The sequence below is a fragment of the Haliaeetus leucocephalus genome, unplaced genomic scaffold, assembly GCF_000737465.1.
Source record: "Haliaeetus leucocephalus isolate CR32 unplaced genomic scaffold, Haliaeetus_leucocephalus-4.0 Scaffold295, whole genome shotgun sequence".
Classification (NCBI taxonomy): domain Eukaryota; kingdom Metazoa; phylum Chordata; class Aves; order Accipitriformes; family Accipitridae; genus Haliaeetus; species Haliaeetus leucocephalus.
This window is the reverse complement of record NW_010972731.1, coordinates 4963223-4985301: the sequence shown is the minus strand read 5'-3', so window position 1 is coordinate 4985301 and position 22079 is coordinate 4963223. Positions and strand designations below refer to the sequence as shown.

General features: G+C 49.2%; 1 protein-coding gene across 1 annotated transcript; it reads right to left on the bottom strand.

Moving 5' to 3' along the window:
* Window positions 1-14742: 14742 nt before the first annotated feature.
* CHST12 (carbohydrate (chondroitin 4) sulfotransferase 12) lies at window positions 14743-16513 on the bottom strand. Its single transcript, XM_010570290.1, has one exon. It carries the CDS (start codon window positions 16419-16421, stop codon window positions 15162-15164), a length of 1260 nt encoding a protein of 419 aa, XP_010568592.1. The 5' UTR covers window positions 16422-16513; the 3' UTR covers window positions 14743-15161.
* Window positions 16514-22079: the final 5566 nt, after the last annotated feature.

Here is a 22079-nt window from a genome sequence, read left to right as displayed (position 1 = left end):
CTTGACTGTGGGGGACAGGAGCACGTGTGGAGGAGAGGACAGACATCACAACCTCCCAAATCTTTCTCCTTTGCCCTGAAGGGTCCCCGGCCCCTGACCCTGAAGGGTTTGTCTCATGAAGGGGAGATTCCCACTGCTCCTTCTTGCATGTGCACAGGGGTCATCCGAACCACACCCCGAGCCTTACCCCAAATGCATCTCCCACCCAGATCTCTTGGTGGGAATCATGTCTCCTCTCCCCTTTGGTGCCAGAGCCTTGCCCTGGTCTGTAAAATCAGATACAGAAGATTTAGGGCCATGTAAGTGACAGGCCCCAATATTTAACCATTACATTATTGTGCTGCCAGGCTGAACTCTCCTCTTCACCCCAGGACCGGTATCCTTCACTTACCAGCACACTTACCAGATTCTGCCCTGTCCCTCCTATAGCATCCACTGCTTTGGCCAGTTGCAGGGTCCAGAGCAGGTGACTGAAAGCCACTTGCCAAAAAAAAAAGCCAGGTTCTCAGCTCCTTGCCCTCATGATTCCCTGCTGGCAAGTGTCATCTTCTTATTCCACAGTAATCAGCTCCTCGACAGGACTCGGGGACCGAGCAGCCTCAGCTCACAAAGTGGTGTCAGTAATTTCTGCCTTCCTTGCCAAAAGCTCTCCATCCCCCAGCTCTAAAACATCACACACCGTGTTTCACTGTCTGGTGGGTGGGAGCTGGAACAAACCCACAGAAACTTGAGCTCACAAACTGCTTTCTCCTCTTCTTTTAGCTCGCAAGATGTCAAATTCTCACCCAGACCTCTCCTGACTCTTTGCACTTCTATAGCTCCTTTGCTCAAAGGCCCCACGGCAATTTAAGGTGCCGATTTTGCAGATCACAGAGGCAATATTGGCCAAAAGGGGTGACACCAGGCAGGGCCCAGGTCTCCAACCCTTGATGCTCTGCACTGCCGGTAGCATCTATAAGCGAAGACATCCCCGCTGCCTCACTCCAGGGAAGCTGGACTGAAAAAACAGCAACCGAGGCCCCTGTCGAGGAGGGGAAGTGGGGGGACTTGGGGGCATGGGGTGCCTGTAGCTCTATCAGGCAGGAGAGTCTCGAGTGGGCACTCTCAGCCTGCATCACACGTCTGGTGGAGGTTTAATCCTACGTGAAGGTATCCGAAAAGGATGCTATGCCAACTCCACAGCCTGGCAAATAGAGGGGAAAACGTATTAAAAGCTACGACTTCTGAGCATGTTCTCTGTCTGGAATCTGCCTGCAAAACAACTCAAATTTCTCAAAGGGATTCATTATTCAAAACTATTTGCTGAATAATTTCTGCGAGTAATTGCAGGTCTGAAGCTTGTCTGCAAACAATTCATTAGGAGCATCCGGGCAGGCAGCTATGACTGTGCTCAGTCTCTGGTCTGTTCCCTGACTGTGTGTGGATAACCCCAGAGTTGGGTGGGAAGGGTAAATAAACTTGTTTACAAAATCAGGACCTTGAAAAAAAATTAAAGAAGTTGTATCAGCTTAAAATTAGCTGCTTCCACCGATGCTTCTAGATGTAACTGTGGCTAGAATAGTCTGGCAGAGGGAACTGGGCATTGGGGGACCGGCCCTGGGCTGCCACATCCCTGCATGTGGTGTGTGGCTCTGTCCTCCAACCGCCCCGATGTCCCCACGGGAGCCGCAAAACTGGTCCCCAAGGCAGGGAGAGGAGCAGGAGATGGGGAAGGAGGAGCTGCCTCCGCCCTCCATCCTTACAGGGCCCTGAACATCAGGGAGAGAGCTGTCTGCTGGAGAAGCGTGTCACAGAACCGCCATCCCTAGAAAATGTCACCACGCAGCACTGACAATTCACGTACACATTTGGAGAAGGAGCAGAGACTCACTGGAAGCGTTTCCACAATTCAGGGCTCAGAAAGTGCACAGTAGCACTGGGCTGGGTACCAAAGTCATCACTCAGGCTATGTTTCCTGCTGAAATCATGAAATAATAGATGTCCAATTAACTGGCAAAGCAAGATGCAAAGAGAAATATTGCTTACAGAGAACTGGCATACTGCCCATGGAGTTATAATAAGAATATTTTATTTGCCTGGGCTTTAGATAACCTATTTCTATTCTCTCTCTTGCTGCTCCTGAGGCTCCTGAGGATATATCAGTTTCTTGGAATAACTTTTCTTCTCCAGCATCTCTAAAGTCCTCTCCCAGCTCCACCAGCTCGACTATAATCTCAAATACTGCTAGACTAAACACAGCCCTAATAGCTGGTGTTAGAGACCAGAGTATCTAACACATTCAAACTGCACAGACTGCAAAACTGAGGCTGTGGTACTCTTCAAAAGGTGCCTGTGTGGGAGCAGGGAAGGAGAACAAGGGCTAGCCTACTTCATCCTTTAAAATAGGCAGAGCAGGCAAAGTTAAAGCAGGAATAGGAAAAGAAGAAAAAAAAAAAAACACCCTAGGAAAAAAATTATTTGGCAGGAAAAAAAGCCTGCTTCACACTGCAGTTTCCTAAGTCAAAATAAAACCAAGGAGGTGCCAATAGGACTAGACAGCTGTCAACTTACCATCGACCTGCCCAGTAAGTTATTAAAATCCAGAGACTATTGCATGCAGAAAATCTTGGGTACAGTGCTCTGGAGCTAATACAAGGCACGTACCACACATCCCTGAAAAACACAACAGGAAAGGATCCAACTGCAGCACACTAAACTACCAAATGTGCATGACTTAGATTAAGGATAACTAGCATAAACTAAAACCTCTGTACAAGGTGTCCAGCAAAATAAGATTTTTAATGGGTCAATACCTCCCTACAGGCGCTGCAGCAGTAACCTGATTGTTCGCTTAACTTGCCATGTAACCACAGCCTGGGGTAGTAAATAACTGAAACCATTTCATTGTTGCAGCCATTAACCTAAAATGTGTTTTCTATAATTCTCTGTATCTGTCTGGCGTTTCATTTCCGAATCCTTAGAAACAACTTAGCAGTTGTAACCTCAGGAAAACTGGAGGCATCAGCAGATAAGTGACTCACTGAAGATCAGAGGGTGACCCAGTTGCAGAACTAAGAATGGAAAACCCTTCACCTCGACCTCTTAGTCATATATCCCAGCCCTTGGATACAGCTGCATTCCTGGTGCTCTCTGCTCTTGGGAAAGGCAATGCAAAGGCAGCTCCAAGACATTCACACACAGGAATTTATTTGTATTAAACTGCTATTGAAACAGTCCAGAAATGTGACCTGTCAATTCTGTTTCCTTCTTCATTCTTTTTTATTCTTAATTCTTTTTTCCTTCTTTTCTTAAAAGAAATATTTTATTCTTAAAATTCTTTATTCTTCCTTCCAAAATTTTTATTCTTAAATAAAAATCTCTCTGTATTTGCAGAGAGAAAATTCCCTGGAGAAAAACAGGAGGTATGTCCCTAGTGGGAAGGGAGCTCTTAAAATCACCTGCCCATTAATCCCTTCGCTGCTGGTGATTTCCACTCTCCTGGAGTACAAGGGTGGGTGGCTGTGTAAATGTCAAAGTGTTAAAAGCCTTGCATCCTTCCAGCCCAAACTCGTGATAAGCCTGTGCTGCACAGCAAAAACCCCACATTGCTGTTACGGCCTCTGGCTGCCCTGCCTGTCCATCAGAAAGCAGGAGCCCGCAGGGGATGGGGCTGACCTTGCACGGGTACAAATCCCAGAGCTGACCTCCCCTGCAGCCTGGCCCGAGACCTTGCACGTGTGCTAATCTCCCTCCATGTCCCTAGCAAGGGGTGAAGGGAAAAGGCTCTCTGTCCATCACCCCAGCTCTTTTCTGTTTCTTTTCTTTTTGTTTCTGAAACAAAAAGCCTAAGAATTAGCATTTTCCCAGACACAGGGAATGAAGTCCCATTGACGTGAGTCAAGACACCTAAAGATTTGATGCAGCTAATCCCGGGTTTTTCTTCCCCTTCTGTGCCACAGTGTGTTTAGGAAGGCACAGAAGCTATGTGCCAGGTGGTGGCTGCATTTGCTGAAGAATACAGCTTTACCTTCCCATAAATTCAACCCCAGTTGCTTATGCCAATGCCATGATCCTAAAGGCAGTTTTACAGCACACGAGGCAAAACCATCTCCAGGCTAAGTGCAGAAGTAGAAATGGTATAGCTGTGATAGAGCTCCGAGCCAGAAAAATCCTGCTGAGGAGCTAATTTCAGCTCCATCACTTTTGGGATGGAGCCAGTCGGCACTACAGTGGGCTCTGCAGACACAGCCGCCCACTCCGAGCTGCTCCAGAGACCTTGGAGGGATTGATGTGAGCTCGGGATTTTACTCTGTGAAGTGATGACAGAGTGAGAAGGAAAACACAGGACGCGACTGTGGAGCGGAAGACTTTTCCTCTCTGACAGCACCGTTCTGGGAGCCCAGCAAAGCCCCAGTTCTCACCAGTGGAAGTCTGGTGCAGGTGCAAAAAAGCAATCAAGTAACCGAAAACACAATGAGACAGCCTTTTCCTGCCTTTTCTTGACCTCATCTTTTCTCAAACCAAACACTGCTGTTCTTTCAGGGGGGAAATATCCCCCGTTGCTTTTGACCAAACAAGAAAAGAAGAAAAACAAATCCAAATCCAGCTCATGCTATCTCTGAGTAACTGTCTAAAAAGGGCTGAGTAGAGCGATGTCTCGGCGCCACGCTGTCAAGCCTTGCAGCTGCGGGTCAGTGAGCTGCAGTAGCACAATGGCCTCAGAAATGCCTTGCCAGGATCAGGCTCACCAAGCCAAACATGTGTAGTTTCCCCATTTTCACTGGGAAGGCACCAAATGAGATCCTCAAGGCAAATATGTAAGGTCTTACTCCGGGAAGGAAGAAGATCAGGAGATGAGAGAAAAACCAGGTTGTCTCCAGTGCCTTGCCCACATGTTGGTCCTTTAGCAGCATATTAACTCCATCCTGATGGGATTCCTCCTGCCATTGCTCTCGACTCCCAGTGCTACACAGGTCTACAGAACGGCCAAGAAAGGATCCTACAGAAAGACTTTGCTTGTGGACATCTGAGTGGCATCACAGTCTCTCTAGTGTGGTAACAGGCGTGTCCAAAGCAAACACCGGCAAAAAAACTGCAACAAAAATAAAGAAAATTTCAAACTCAGAGTTAAGAACAAAGCAGCCAATTGCCGTGTGTTCTCGCACTAAACGGCATCACTGCAAGGAGCAAGTCAGAATATTTTAACCAAAATGTTCCAGCAAAGAATTTGTTTCTGGCAACTAAGCTGTATTGGAAATTTCCTTCCAATCAGCACAGCCAGAAAAAAAGCTAACACTGACAACAGCAACCTAATCTATACTGAAAGCTTTTTCCTGTATATTGGAGGAAAAAAAACAAAAAAGAAAGAAAAAAAGAAAAAAAACCCCAAACAAACAACTAAACGTGTCCCTAGTTGTCTTTTTAGCCTAAACTGACAAACTCAAGAGCTAGATTTCAGCTAGCATCTCAATTCCAAAGGCAAACTTTGAAAGCAGGCTGTTTTCCTATTACAAATAAAATGAAAAGCATTACTCCCAAACCTGCAGACTTTCCAAAAGTCAGGAATTGCATCCAAGCATACTGACCTTTTGCTAAGCTCTAAAAAATGTAATAAATGCAAAGTGCAACAGCATCTGGAACCTGCCCCGACATCTTGAATTCACATTCTCACTTGCTGATGAAAGACATTTTGCATCTTATTTTAAACAGATTTTCTCCCAGAAATCATGTCGTAGCCTGGAGCCATGACTGCGCTGGGGGACCTGGTCCCAATTCAACCCAGTTTTGGTACATGAATTGGACCTCACCATGCAGCTACTCTGCCTCTACCTGGTGCTGTGGGGTAGAACAGAAACAGGGTTTGTCCTGATCTTACAAAGGGCTTTTGTTTTCAGGCTGGCTCCTAGCACCCTCACTTGCCCCAGGAAAATCTGTGTATATGATGCAAAATCAATGTGAGAATTGCCTTGATTGAGTAGTACCTGTGGAATAATGCTACAAGTTTTACTGTCCACCATACACTATACTCTTTCTTCTGTTGCAGCTGGCAGGTCTTCGAAGGAAACCTGATGCTATTTTGAGAAGCCAAGAAATCCAGAAAGCTCAGATTTGAGGCATCTAAATGAGAAGAGGAAAAACCAACATGATCCCGATTCCATCATTTTGAAGGAGGGATTAGCTTCCAGCACCTTGTCATGGTTTAAGTCCAGCTGGCAACAAAGCACCACGAAGCCGCTCGCTCACTCCTCCCCCCCAGCCCTGGTGGGATGATGAGGAGAAAATATAAAAAAACACTCATGGGTCGAGACAAGGACAGGGAGGGATCACTCACCACTTATAGGCACGGGCAAATGACAGGCTCAACTTGGGGAAAAAACAAAATCAATTTAATTTACTACCAATCAAATCAAAACAAGGATAATGGGAAATAAAACCAAATCTTAAAACACCTTTCCCCCTCCTTCCTGGCTCATCTTCACTCCCAAATTCTCTCCCTCCTCCTCCCCAGCAGTGCAGGGGGACGGAGAATGAGGGTTGGGGTCAGTTCATCACCCGTTGTCTCTGCCGCTCCTTCCTCCTCAGGGGGAGGACTCCTCACTCGTCCCCTGCTCCACTGTGGGGTCCCTCCCGTGGGAGACAGTCCTCCACGAACTTCTCCAACGTGGGTCCTTTCCATGGGCTGCGGTCCTTCAGGCACAGGCTGCTCCAGCGCAGGCTTTCTCACGGAGTCATGGCCATCTTCGGGGGCACCTACCTGCTCCACCGTGGACCTCCGTGGGCTGCAGGGGGACAGCCTGCCTCACCATGGTCTTCCTCACGGGCTGCAGGGGAATCTTTGCTCCGGCACCTGGAGCACTTCGTCCACCTCTTTCCTCACTGACCTCGGTATCTGCACAGGGGTTTCCCTCACATTCCAATCTCCTCTCTGCTGCACGTTTCTGTTCATAAATCTGTTCTCCCAGAGGCGCTACCACCTTCGCTGATGGGCTCAGCCTTGGCCAGACTCGGGTCCGACTTGGAGCCAGGGAGGCTTCTAGCAGCTTCTCACAGGAGCCACTGCGGCAGCCTCCTTGCCTGCTACCAAAATCCCACCACACAAACCCCAAACACCCCTCTAACCAGGGATTTGCTATAATCCCTGGATCCGCACAGTGAAAACTGGCCAGTGCACACGAGAGCCGTGTCTGCGTGTGCTGGCTTCACTCCTTGGCTGCTAATGGTAACTAAAATGGGAAAAAAGCAAGCAGGCTCAGGGATGTACAGCCAGAGGGATGTCCACAGCCGCTGTCAGAGCCTGACTGTCCCACACCCAACATAACACCCACTTTTGCCTGGTGGTTGCACAGCAGAAGCATCCCCGGGACACCACAGGGGCTTGCTTAGGAGAACTGAAGAACAAAACTGTGTTAATAGGGAGGAGCGACCATCCTAGAAATGACAATCCATTGCAACGTACTAATTGTAAGCACAAAAATGATCTTCTGCATATAGAAAATGGAAGACCATAACTTGCATGTATTTCACCCTATCAAAAACTTATGTGTTTGTTTAAATGTTTCAAATGTGTTCACCTGCCCAGGACTGTGGATGGATTCTGACACATGACTTTACATACACACACATTCACACTCACAATATATGACACAAGTAATCAATAAACACAAGTCTAGGTCATCCTGACCTGATGCAAGAACCTTCATTCAGAAGACCTGCATGCCCAGGCCACTATTGGGTAGCCGTGTTATGCCAAGGTGGGTCCCAACTGTGCACAGCATTACCCAGCACTTGGGAAATGCTTATATACACTCAGTTCATTGATTTCCCATTAGCTAAAGGTCACCGAAGGCTTTGTAAAAAGCTTTATACTCTCAGCATGATCATTCAAGGTGACAAATACTTCTGATTTACCCAAGAGCCAAAATATACAGAGTCTGAAATCAATAAGGCATGCAAAGGCTGAGAGAAAGAAAAACTGGAGACAGACAGAGGTGCCCAACAGCATGTGAAAGGTCATTGGCACCATCTCCCCTGTGCTTCCATCCCCTGTGGACGTTGCCCTGCTTGCAAAGCCCGACAGCTGGTGAAGCTGCAAGCCTTCCTCTCCCAGCGCAGGCAAAGAGCACCTTAGCCCACTGCTACTTTTAGTCTTCCTCTAAATGACTGCTTGTTTGGTCCAAGCCTACAAGTCCCACCACCATTCATGAAGCCACGTCTATTTCAGATAATCTGACCCCACATCGTGTATCAGAACCCCTCGGATTTTGCCCACTGTATTTTGATACGCTTTCACCACTTAATTATTCAATTATTTCTCTTTTCCTCTACTTTGGCCCCTGCTCCCGCCCCTGGAAAAGCAAACAGGGCAGGTCTTCATGCTGCAGCAGACGGCACTTGGCTTCTCAGCAGCCCCTCTTGCTCATCTCAGCCTTTACCCACTCCATAGCATCCCCATTTTTTTTGTAGATACCCTCAACTCCCCCCACCCTTTTTATCCTTCAGAAACACATCCCCAGCCCTGCTCCACTCCCTACTGACCACTCTGTTGGCTGCCGCTGTCTTTTTGACACGTCTTCTTGGCTCTTCTCTGTCCCCCGCACTCCTCCCATGTTTTCCACAGAGACCTGTCCAGGGTCCAAACAAAACAAAGAGTCAATCCTGATGGCATTTTCTTCCATCCATTTTGAATTCCGGCAATGACAGAGAAATAAACACTGAAACTGCAGCTTCTCTGACACAAAATGTGGCTTTGCCAAAGCTGCGTGTGATCCATCTGCCTGGGGGATAAAACATGGGGTTCGTGAAGGCACTGCCTGGTGGGTCAGAAAAAGTCTCCCTCATTTGTTTAACACATGGTTTGGGCACGGCTGGGAGTGTTTTGATACTGGTACAGTCTGACACCCAGATTAGGCATTGTTGGAGGATAAGAACCTGAGACAAAATTACAAACCCCTTCATTAGGTGGAAAGCAAGAGCCCCGCTAACGCTCACTGCCATCTTAGCTGGCTGAGCAACCTCTGCTCAAGGATGCCCAGCATTTTCCAAGATAAAGAAAGACATTGTGTTCGGAGGGATGGCACGCTCTGTGCCTCCGCTGCATCCCGAGCTGCCTGGAAGTCAGCCAGGGACAGAGCAGGACAGCGAGCCGTGACCTCTGTGCATTTCCGTAGCTGGGTTTTGCCCATGGACCCATACAAGACCTTGAGCTCTCTGAAGGGTACGTACTTCTTGAATCAATACAAAGTTTTCATGCCAACAGCTTCCAGACTCACCCTGTGCTAAGAAAATTCTGGATTGAGGCAGTTTTGCATGGTTTTTATTGCCGAATGCTGCAGCCCTGTCTTCCAACACTCCCACCCAAGGCACCGCTCCTCCTGGAGACCTCCAAACCTCCTGTGGACACAGCTCACATCGAAGAAACAAAAAGCCTGCAGAAGGTGATTGCTTCCCATTGAACATCACAACAGCTTTCTCGAGGGGCCTCAAGGGTCAGGTTTGCTCCTGAATTCACCAAGTTTCTGGTGATGGCGAGAGCCCCAACCCTCGCACCCCGCTGCCGGCAAACATTGCCCCCCGCTGCTGGCAGGGGCTGCCCTCTGGGCAGAAACAAGGGACAAAAGAGAAGCTGAGACTGTGACCCAAAGCCTCTCAAGGCAAGGAAACAAGGTCTTCAGGTGGGGCAGCCGGTTTTTCTGAGCATTAAAGAGCAGGAAAGGCCCAAGTTCAAAGGGGTGCAAGTCAGGGTGCCCAAACCCACAGCCAGAGGGTTTTGGTGTGGAAACTTCCCTCCCTCCTTGTCAAGGGTCGGGCTGCTAATCTCACACCTCCCTCCCGACAGGAACCAGCCGCTGCAACTTCTCCACTTCTTAAGTATTTTATTTTAAGCCATCTCTGAATGAGTCAAAACCACAAAAAGCAAAGACAAAGCGGGGCCGGGAGGACATCAGGCCACCGCCGCCAGCCCCACAGGAAGGCAACATGGCACGTCGGGACACTTGAGGGGACACTGGTGGGCCTAGACACAAGGGGACAGGGCGAAGAGACGAAGGAAAAGGAGCTTCATGTCTTGCAGGGAAAAGGCAGCAGGGCCTGATTCCCAGCGCCAGCAGCGAGCCGGCAGGCAGGAGGAGGGGGGGTCACTCACTTTTTCAGTGTATTCACCCCCCCCGCAGTCCAGCCCTTTGTGACCCAAAGGCTGGGCACTACCTGCAACACAGGCTGCACGAATAAAAGCTTTTCTTGAGTGCGACAGCCTGACCGCAGGTTTTGGTTGTGCTTTGCTCAATCGTTTCACGGGGCACCCGGGACAGGAATCGCGGCTGACAGCGGCTGTAAGAGACAGACCCCCGCTGCCGCGGGAGCCAGGCTGGGGGGAGCGGCAGCGGCATTTGTCAGAGCCCAGGAACAGAAAATGGGTTTCAGATGGGCCACTGCGGAGCGGCCACACGGCCCCGGTTCCCCCGGCGCCTCGCACAGACACAGCGACTGCAGCGAGAGGCTCGGCCAGCCCTGCCGCCCGGCCAAGCATCGCTGCCGTCCTGGCACGGGGCTCTCCCACAGCACCAAATGCTACCCAGCTCCTGCAAGGGCAAACCTCAGCCTCTGCAGTCCAAGCTAGATCACCAATTTGATTTCAGCAAGGAGAGAGCAGAAGAGCTGCATTATGTCTGCTCCAGACCCAGCGCCTCCTGCTCTCCCCATCCAGCCAGGTATCGATAGCTTTATTAAATTCTGCCTTTTTTTTTTTTTCCCCTTCCTGCCCTTGACTAGAAGGTTTACAAGCAAGACCAGCGTGGGCAAGCCCTTAAATTCAAGCAACACGACTTGCTTGTAAGTCACCACACGCCGCACCCTCCCTGGCATCGTTTCGTACCACAGCCACGCAGCACCCTGCCAAGTCACCGGCTTTCCCCGCAGGCTGCCGCGAAGGTCCAGCTTACATAAGAAGGAACAAACTAGCTTTTCTTCGCCACCCTTTCAATGCTGCCATTCATCTCCTGCCCTCCATCCTCTCAGTGCCACCTTGAGGGATGCAAAACACGCAGCCAAAACACTTCATCTCACACGTTATCCCAGGGCAAATTTTTGTTGTCCATCGGTAACGGGTCTACAATTTTGTCCCCCTAAACCACAAGTGAATAAAAGGGTTAAGGCAAAAACTACTGAGATGCAAAGGTACCCATGTGTTAAGGACAGTGTATGCTGGCAGAGCCATGTCACTGCTCAAAAAGCAAAATGCTCTGAGGCCTGACAGTCCTTCCCCGGAGGACAGAGGGGCTGCAGGGCAAGGTCACACACATCCCACCATAGCGGTGAATCCAGTATCAAACAGAAAGGGACCAAACCTGTTCAATGGTTGTGTAAAGACTTTGGCTCTGACGCTGAGCAAGCACTAAAGCTGGTCTCAGTTCTACCCGGCTGGAAACATCTTGGTCAAACCCCGGGTTATTTTTGTATCTGTGCCTTGGTTCTACCTTGTTAGAGACTCCGTGCTGACTTTGGCCAAGTGGTCAGCCCCAGGGAAAAGCAAGCCAGGAGGGGAACAGGACATAACTTTGCAGGCTGAACGTGAAATGACAAAGCCAGGTTTATTCAGACACAAATAGGCCGCTTCAAAGCATTTCTCCACCCCTTATAAAATCAGTACTAGCATCACAACCATCTACACTCCAGGATTTTTAGCCCCCTTCTGACTTCAGGCCAGCACGGATGTATACTGCCTGCCCTTTCCAATCATTCTGTCATTATTTGTCAAATACCAAATTCCAGCTCCTTTAGGAAACCAGGGAGGAAGGAAGCATGGCTGGTTGAACTCTTTGTCCTTCTCTTCCTCCTCCCCCCTCCTACTTTTACTTCATCAGAACAGAGCAAGAAACCCACAAAAAATGCATATTCCTAAAGCCAGAGGCTACGTCCCAGTTCTGGCAACCCAGCGGTCGTCTTACCACAAAGCTCAGCGCAGCCTGGATCCCTTTTGACTTCTTAACAATACATTCGCAGTGGTGGAAGGGTGGGGAAGGAGGGAGAGAAAAGAGCAGCAAGGAACAAGCTGTTTTGAACCCAGAAGCTATCCACTGCTCCATCTGAGCTCTACTGCTCCTCCCGGCAAGTGCTTTGAAGCGTGGCAACGGGAAACGAGGAGAGAGCCAACAGCACCCAGCACGTTGGCTGGGTACGTGTCTACAAATTTTAAAATGTCTTATATGTCAATGAAGGCTGGACTTAACAGGGTGAAAGAAGGAAAGTATAGAAGACAGACCTCTCAGTGGCCTTACACCATCCATATGTTCTCCTGACTGCAGCTCTTAGGGAGGCTGATGGAGCCATTGGGATGCAGGCAGCCTGCAGGCAGCTCACTGAACCTTGCACACGGGGTGTTTTGGACCTTAGCGGGATGCAGGGCAGTATTAGCACATAATGCTGGAATTTACCTCCTTTACACACTTTTCGATGGGAAGAGAGGAGAGAAGTTGGTGTGTTCAAAGTCTCCCCTCTCTAGCCAATGTCCACAAGGGAAAGGAGGGCTTTTCCTTCTACTGCCGTTAAATTACAAGGCAGCCATAAGGAGAGGATATTTTCCCATCACATGGAGCAGCTGCTGTGCAGGATTTGCAGCCATTTTGCACCTTTTCTGCCAATTTCACGACCAGGACCTTGCTACCAAAAATGATGGTCACACTCTGCAACCCCTTCCTCCTCTGCTCTGGATGACTGACTGACTGACAGCTTGTGACCTTGAAAAGATGCTCCTGGGCTCTTGGCTGGGACAAGCCATGGCCATGAATCCCAGGACAACTGTGGTTGAGGAGGCAGCAGCTGGTTTGCAGGGCGAGCTGGCGTCATGGGGGTACACTGGCCAAGCACTGGTCAGAGGGGCAGGAAGAGACAGGACCAGATCAAGAGGTGCAGAGGAAACAGCTGGAAGGAAGTTTGCACAGTTATCTGCGCTACGGTCCCAGCCACCCGCCTCTACACATACTAAATATCAATTAAATTTAAATCAAAAGAGAAAAAAATAAACACTTTGTAAAGACAAGAGATGAAAACATCCATGCTGTATCTTTGAAGAGCGAGGTGAACCCCCGCTGAAGAAATGTAAATGTAGCAGGAACCAAGAGACTCCTGGGATTACTCATTACAGGAGACAAGATTTGCAACATCTTTCTGTTTTGCAGCAATTAGCTGGTAACTGGAAAAAAAATTGAGTAGATCAACATTTTTCTATTATTAGTTTTAAATAATGACTCAGACACAGGCACTTCCTTTTTCCCCAAGCTGTAAAGAGCTAAGCACCACGACCCTGATCATGGCTTCAGGCTCATTTAAACTGCAAATATCTCTGCAGAAATTAGAGGAGAATGGTGTGAATACAATGAGAAACAAACCCTTTTTTCCAAGCATAACTACTAGCAATTACCTTTCATTTATAGGTTAAAAAGCTTGATACAGTATATTCACTAGGAAGAGCATGCAATGCCAAGAAGATGTATGTGTACAGAGGTTGGGGAAGCAAGGAGAGAGGGGAAAAGTCACGCCTGCTGATGGCCTCGGACAGAAACAGAGTAAAAGGCCAATATAGAGAAGTCTGCCCAAAACAAGGCTGCCTCCCAAGGCCTGACCCTGGACCTTAATCGCTGATACCATCCACAGCCCAGGGAAATAATTAAGCATTTCAACTCTTTTAGAGCTGCCTGCCCAATCTGCTAAGCAGACAGTTTTTGCAAAGCAAATCAGAGAGAAAAAGAGAAGCAGATTCAGCTGACGAGACACAAAAAGTCTCTTTAAAAGCATTAATTTCCCTTGGGAAGCAGCCCACATGCTCCTAGCACAGTGGGCAACCATCACTCCTGCAGCAGGTCCCGGCAAGGCAGATGATTAAATCTGCATCAATCATTTGGTATAAACAGAAAGGCAGCGGATGAGGATGCAGCGTCACAAGCAGTAGCTGGCACTCTGAAAACAAACCAACTTTGAGTTCACCTTGACACCTGCTTATTGAAAGAAACCTTTTGGATCTTCTTCTTTCAGGGATAAGCATCTGCACCCCTGCTATGTCCCCTTAAAGCATGCACAGGAATGAGGACATAGCACAGTTCTCAAGGGCCCTGCACCGTACGCAGCAGTGACCAGGCCACAGAGCAGCGTACCACCTCCCCGTCCTGTAACCGGCTGTGATACAGTGACCTGCGTTTCTGCCTAAGTTACTGCAGCATGAAGCCTGGATGCCAATTTCTGGACAGCACATCCATCCAAGAGCATGCTCTGCCCATCCAGGTTGGCTACAAGAACTTCAGGCACCGTCCTGGAATGGGACACGTCATGGAAGATGCTCCACACTACCAAGGTATACAGGGGCTGAGGAACCTCAGCTTTTTGGAAAGCAGAGTCCCTCCACCACTTTGCTGAAAGGTGAAGCAGTGCAGAGGTACTGTGTTGGCCACCTGCATGTCCTGAAACACCCCACGGGGCTTGGCGTCACTGCTCCCAGCCACCATTTCCTTCCTGTGACCCTGGCGTCACGCTCACCAGCTGTGAGCGGCGCACGTCACCGGAGCACCGGTATTCTTCCAGGACTGTTCAGCAGAGTCAGGCACTGACCCATCCCATATGCCTTGAGCCCAGCTCGGAGCGACCACCAGCAGACGAGGCTGGTGAAGGCAACACCGACAAACCCAGCTCCCAGGGAGATGCGAGTGCTCTGCAAACCTCAGACCTCCAAAACAGCAGCCCTGAGACAACACACAGAGGCAGGTGCATAACTTCTTGGGCTTTTCTTTTACTTTTTTTTTTTTTTATTCCTTCCCTTCCTTTGCCACGACACACACTTCGTATTAAATATCTTAAATATATTAATTTTTAAAAAGTATTAATAAAAAGCTACTGAAGGACACAGCTGGCAGAGTGACCAAGGGCAGCGACCCATTGCAAAACATGGGGACATTGTAAAAAACAGAAAACCCAGACAACAAATGGTAACAAAAAACCTGGCATTTTTTGCCTATGCACAGCTGGCTGGAATACCCCGGACTCTGGCATTATTGCAAAAATGGAAGGGGGGGCGGTAGAAAAAATATATTCCGTTGTACCAACCTGTACGGGGAAGGGAATTAAGAGCAAAAATGAGGAGGCTTTAAACATTTTTGGTATTTCAGATGTTCCCTCCCACACCCACCGCCCAATTGCTTCTAGTCTTTAAGCAAGTTTTCTGGCTTGGGGTAGCCAAAGAGTACAAAATCTGCTTCATAAAGCTTGTAGAGCTGCTGCCTCCAAGCCAGGGGGATTTTGGCAAACCAGTTATCTTCCCAGCTGCTGGCAGTCCTGTTCCGGTAGCTGGGGGGGAAGCGAAGCAGCCTGTCCACTTTGAGGAGCTGCAATAGATAAGCAGCATCCTCATCCAGCGTCTCCAGCTTTCCGATGAAATCATAGTCTATCTGGCATGGATGGCACAGACGGTAAACCTGCCTCCAGTGCTCATTGAAGGGGGCCATCTTCTCTGTCCTGGGATCCAGTAAGTACTGGATGAAGTCAGAAAAGGTGACTTTGAGGCCTGCCCCGAAGGCCTCACTAACGGAGGTGGGAAGGTTGGTATGGTTGGAGTACAGTTTTAGCATGGGGATGGCAAAACGCCGGTAGAACTCCTCATTCTCCAGCTCAAATTTGCTGCGAAAGGCAGAGATGAGGCGGACAAAAGGGTCTCGTACAAAGAGAAACTTAGTGTACTTCTTCAGCTTGATCTTCATGAGGTGCCGGGAGAACTTCCCATAACGGCGCCAGAATTTGTTGAATGTCAAGTGGGTGCTGGTGTTGTGGACATGTTCCCGGGGGATATCCAGAGGGTTCCGGTATGGGACCCCCTGGTCCAGCAGGCTCTCACTTAGCACGATCATCACCCGTTTCCAGTTGGTGCAGGCCACCTTGGGGACATAACAGTAGATGATGCCATGGCGGTCATCCACGATCAGGTGGTTGAGCTCATAGTTTGGGATGTCATCAAAGGAGCGCTCCTTGGTGGGGAAGGTGAAGCTGGAATTGGCACAAAACTCCCGCAACGTTCTCTGCCTCTCTATCTGCAGTTTCTCTTGGTCCAAACTGTTTCTGTCATTGTGCGTAGACCAGTCATAGCCCCGCACGTTCTCCTCCAGATTGCTCACTGCAGGCTTGCTGGAGCCCTGGATGAGTAGCTGCTCTGTCTTTCGGGGGCTAGAGTTATTCTGTTTCAGGTTCGAGCTAAGCAGCTTTGCCAAAAATTCATCCACGTCTGGCAAGGCTTCCCAGTCTTCGCCTGCTGTGATACCAGGGATGGCTCCTGGGGAATGAGGCCTGGAGAAGGAGGTATGCAGGTAGAAGTGAGCCGTTCCCACGTTGTCCCAGTACACAATGATCAGGAGGATCATGAAGATGGAGACCAGCACCACAGAGAGACGGAGGAGCCGTGCTTTGGTCATCCTGACACCTACTGCGACAGCTGGCTTTCACCTGGATTCACCTCCGGCTTGCAGAGTGAGGCTTGGGATCCAGCATGGTGCTGCAGACCAGGAGCCTGGAAATGTACCAGAAAAAAAGTTAGTTGAACCCTTAATAACTCTGGTTTGGAGAGAATGACCTTGCACAATCAAGACTCGCCACGGGGCTGACCATCCTTTTCCGCACACGGAGAGCCAGGTGAGTCTGAGGTACCCATAGAGACTCCGTGGAGAAGAGCTGACTGGCCAAAAGGAGGCATAAAGTAGTGCAATTTTACCAGTTTCCACAGCAAGCATGGGGGTTTTTTTTATCAACCTCAAGCTTCTAGAGTCATGTGATTTCAAGGGAAGTTCCATTCTCATTTAAAAAATAAATACAAAGATTTCAGGCCTAGAGTTTACGGAGGGAAGTTTGAGAGTATTAAAAAAAATGCAACTATATACAGAAAGTACATAGAGCCAACTACCTTTCACAGACCTCCTTGATTTTTAAACGTATCTAACACAACAGGAAGAGAGGGCTCAATCCATGATTTTAGCTTGTGGTATCACACTGTGGTCTCATCTCCCCATGAAGATGCTCTGTACCACTGTGCTGAAAACAAAGACCTTATCGGAGTTATAAATACATAGCTGAAGATGCCGTTGCCTCAGTGGCTAAAACAAGCCTCTGTTGAGAGGGCATTACTGATCCGAATGCACCATCATATCTAATCTGTGTGAAGTCACCTCCACAACCCTTCTTGGTAGCTACTTTATTTTGTCAAGAACAGAGATTAGACAAACAGTTTTCCTACAAAACCCCCCAAGTGGACATAGCCCTGATAAGAGCCACACATCAAGAAAAATCTAAACAAATGACTACTTTTAACTCAACGGGTTCTGAGATTAAGGATGCTCTGGTAAATCTTTGTCCATGTCTGGACTCTATTGAGTCAGGATATCTTTTCCTGGTTTAACATAATTTATACTTCTATCACGCTCATCCCTAACAACTCTTGATCACCAAAGACAGGCAAGAAATCACTGTTAAAAGGGCAGCTCAGAAGATCTTTTCTGGACGGTGCACCAGGTTTGTTTTTTTTACCTCAACCAGTCCCATCTTTTCACTGCTACCTCCTTCCCTGATGACTCTGAGCCCCCTTCCACCAGCAAGCTCCTTAAAAGTGGTGTGTCTCCCCACCCTGCTGCAGGGAGGTGTCTAAAGTTCCACGCAGAGGCAGGCTGGCAAACCAGCCCTGCTCTCTCCCCAAGAGATCAAGGAGCCAGTGCCTACAGCCAGTGAAGAACATAGTAAAGTGAGGAGCAGCTATCTGATATTTTGAGAATGAAACCTAGGTTTGCTGTTTTACAGTCTCTCTCTGCAAGGTTTAACATCAAAAGACAAGCAAAAAGTAGTCACTCCAACCTCCTCCTCCCTCCAAACACAGTCCAGCCCCTGATTATAAAGACAGAACATCAGCTACAGAGAGAAAACAAGAGTGGCCCTTTCTGCAGACATCCCCATTCTTTATCCCTGTTTTTAAACACAACCATATAATCAAGAAATCTCTAAATGATATCATTTATTGTGATACCTCTGACCATCGCTCTCATTACAGTCTCAAGCAGTGCCTGGGTCTTCCCTGGATGCTTCGTGACTTCAGAACAAACCGTGCAAACACCAGCTCTGAAAACAAAACCACTTCAGGGCAAGGTGCCCTGAAAAGTTTTTCAAAACGAAGACTGGGTCTCTCTTCCTCTGGAAATACAGAGGTTGCTCCCCAACCAGTTCACACGCCACCCTTAAACGGCACCAACCCCACCCTGTACAGGGATGCAAAGAACCTGAGAGTCCAGATATGCAAAAGTGCTGAGCTCTGTCATGCCCTGGGAGGGGGGGCGGGAGGCAGAAAATGGTCAGAGCCTTTGAAGCTCACAGCAGCCTTGCATTGAATGACTTTGTCTAAAGAGCCATCAAGCACGGCTGTGCTTGTGCCTCAGGGGTGCCAGATTTTAACAAAGTCCTGGTTTCAAACACTAGACTAAAAGCATTAGACCAGAATTTAGTAACAAACAGGAAGAATACCGGATATGGTTACATATCGAAGTATTAGCTCAGCTTAATGTCCCAAAAGACATAAAATGCAGAACTGAAGGTTTAGGGTTTTTTCCACCCTGGTGTATTTATTTACACTTCAGAAGCAGGGACTGCTGGAAATTCAGTGTAGCTGTAGCCTAACACATGGCTTTGCATTGCAACACCAAACACTGTGTTTCCTGGAGCCAGGCTCTTATTCTGTGTGTGAAGAGAAGCTGGAGGAACTGCAGACGTAACACTTTGCACTCGGCGGAGCAAGAAGCAGGTATTACTCAGCAGTAATTCTCTACGTTTAGCTAGTCAAGGTTGAGGATGGAGCAGATCTAAGAAGAAACACCCAGAGAGATGAGCACGGAGTTAAAGAAGGGGCAAATTACATATGTGCGTCAGCACTTCAGGCCAAGCATCTCAGTCCAACAGCAGAAGATAATGGAGTGATGCTGCCAAGCCTACTGCTTGGCACACGTCTGGGTTTGCGTTTTGCCTGAATCTGTTCTTGCTTTTGAGCCGGTTAGCTGTTCATGGCAGGGACTGCTTCCTATTCTGGATGAATAGGGTGCCCACTGCGCACATAATCCCTAGCACACTGGGTTTCCAACGCTGCTTGAGACCTTTAGGCTGGCTGGAATGCAGCAAGGCCGGAAAGCTGCACGGAGCACCCCTTTCTGCCATGCCTATACCCAGCAGCTTCCACGGCTTCAGGCAGTGCAGCAGCCTGCTAGCATTTCTGCAAAGCTGTCCCACCCTGGCACGGACAGATCACCCTCTCAGCAGCAGCGACAGAAGCAAACGAGACGCCGTGTGTGGCACACGCATTCCTCGGGCAAACGGAAGGAGGGCTCTTCGTCAAAGCCACCACCATAATGTAGCTTTACCAAGCGCACCCCAAGGGCTCGAGCCTGCTTTCCAGGACACAGCATGCAGGCCCGCCAGAGCGTTTGGCTTTTCCAAGACACACAGCAGCGAGCAGCACAGAATCGAAATGACTCCACTTCTGTTAACTCTATCAGTGCTAGAGAGGAACCCTGGAAAAGAGCAATAACACAGCTTAATTCCCCCTCATGAGAAACACACTGCAGAAAACAGTTACTCTATTGACTACGATACATCCTCTTCCTGAGCACTTCATAAAAGATGCCAGACTGAAAGCACAAATTACAGGTCTCTGTGCACATCAGAGGGAACGCGCCTCCATCCTCCTCTTGCCAGAATCAAAAGGAAAAGCCTCCAAGAGGAGCCAAGAATTTACATTCAAGTTTAACCCCAAGTCACCAGCCAACAAGAACGTGCACCAGGATCCACACAAAGCTGCTTCTGTGACATGACGCTGGCAAACCGGGAAACGGACCAAGTGCTATAATCATCCTACAGAGTCCCCTGAGCAGCCATCCCATGATCATCTCCAACCTGAACCTGGCCTGAGCGCAAACCAAGGACTCTTCTCCCCATCCCAGGCCCGAGAAAGACACTAAGGTCCAAGGTCACTGGACCCATCCTCTCCTATCAGAAACTGCCGTGTCAAATAACCACCTCTCAAATGCTCATTTAAAACCAGAAAGGGGGGATGTGTCCCCAGTGCTCTTATTGCAAAACCTATTGCAGATGCAACTCCTCAGGGATTTGGAAACCCTATTTGCACTTCACAGCCTGATTGTAACTGTTTGTTCTCAGGGCAAACAGCAGCTCAAGTAATTCCTGTCTCTTCCTCTCCTCTTGGCTTTGTATGACAACTACATTCTCTCACAGCCTGTCTTTGCAAAAGAAAGTTACCCCAGCTCACTTACAGGAGCAGTAAGGCCTACAGAAAATAAAGGATCTTCCACGTGGGTATGTACCGGAGACAGGGGACAATAACCCCTCTCTGTGAACAGCAATGGTTTAGAAGGGACTGCGCCTCCAAGGACCTGGGTGCAGATTCCACCCTTTCTTGCTTTGTGTTTCCCCAGGCTTGTCCCTCTCCCATTACTCCCAACTCCCCACAGGGAAACGCAAGGCACAGGTCAGGCACCAAGCACCAGCTCACCTCCTCCAGTGCCCACTCGTTCTAACAGGAGAAGATACGGGATTTCAGGTAGCTCGCTTGAGCTCTGCCTGCTTCTGAAGATGGAAAGAGGTGGAATGAGAACTTTCAAAAACATACGAAACCCCCAAATTCAAATGGATACTTTCCCTTGGGGCACCTGCATTCACCAGCACTCGCTTACCCATGCAGCTTTCTTTACCCACCTATCATGGTACGCCCCTGCTACCAGTTACACTCAGGGAATAGGCAGGCTCTAGAGAAGTAGCAGCAGTTTAACCTCCTGCAGGTGCAGGAGAAGGAGCGCCCATCAGCCAAAGCAGACGGACGCTGTACCAACAACCAGAAACTAATTTCACACACTTGGCCATCACTCAATAAACTGCTTCTCCCCAGCTTTCCAAAAATCTAGCACCTTTTGCAGAGCAGGGAAGTTTTAACCCATGTAATGACGTCAGCGGTTACATTAGTATAAATGCACAGTGTAAGCAAAAAATAGGGCTTGCATTGCACATTTTACCGCAACTCCGCATATATGTGCTAGAGACCAGCAAAAGAACATCCTAATCTATGTAGCTATCCCAGCGCCTTCCCTCCCATCGCTGCCACAAAGCCTGGTTTGTACAGGCTTGGCAGTGCCAGTCGCCTCTTTTTTAATATCCATACTTGGAAGTTGTCTCGTAACCATATTTCTAAGATTTCCAGAAGGAAATCCCAAAACGCAGCACGTCCTGTTCATTCATTACCTTTGTTGAAAACTTCAAGCACACCCATCATTCCTGGCCTTACAAACGCAGGAAGAGCCCCGGCGAGCCTCGGTGCTGACAGCCCGGGCCGACAAATCCCTGGAATATTTGTTGTATGTCAGTGCAGGGGCCAGAAACCAGACCCTGCCACTCACACCGCCTGCGTTTGCCTTACAAACACCTGATTTAAGCATAGTTTTCTGCCGTACGTAGCTCAGCCCCGCGCTGAAGTTTCGCGTGTGAAGTCCAAGCGGGATTAATCACATTAACGGCCATCTCTGCAAAGCGACGTGAAAAGCCCGTGCTCTACCGTCGACAGAAACGCTCCGCCGTCGGAGGAAGGTGTTTCCAGGGTTTGCTTTCGCAGCCACTCGGACCGCAAGACGCTCCCGAGTCCAGAAGCAAGGCGGACTGCAGAACGCCGCAGGAACACGAGCGGGCTGTCCTCAAACCTCAGGCCCAGCACCGGTGGCACGAGCGGGGGGAAAAGCCACAGCGTTTCACGGTTCGGAGCACAGAGGAGCCGCCCGCCACCCCACAGACCCAACTCGCCTCTTCCCCGTCACCGCCGAGGCGTGAGGGTGGGCAGCGCTGCCCGGCTCACCACACGACGCCCCGGGGATCCCGATGGAGCCGTCCCCGCCGAACCGGCCAGCCCTTCTCCCTTACCTGGCAGGCTGCTGCGGCCACAGAAGGGATGCCGTGTCCCGGCTGCGGCTGATAACCGGGAGCTTCCCCGGTCCCAGCCCCGGCACACACACACACACACACACACCCCCCCCCCCCTCAGCCCC

What these genes read in the sequence shown, in the direction of transcription:
- CHST12 (XM_010570290.1), bottom strand. Translation starts at nt 16,421, where the DNA reads ATGACCAAAGCACGGCTCCTCCGTCTCTCTGTGGTGCTGGTCTCCATC.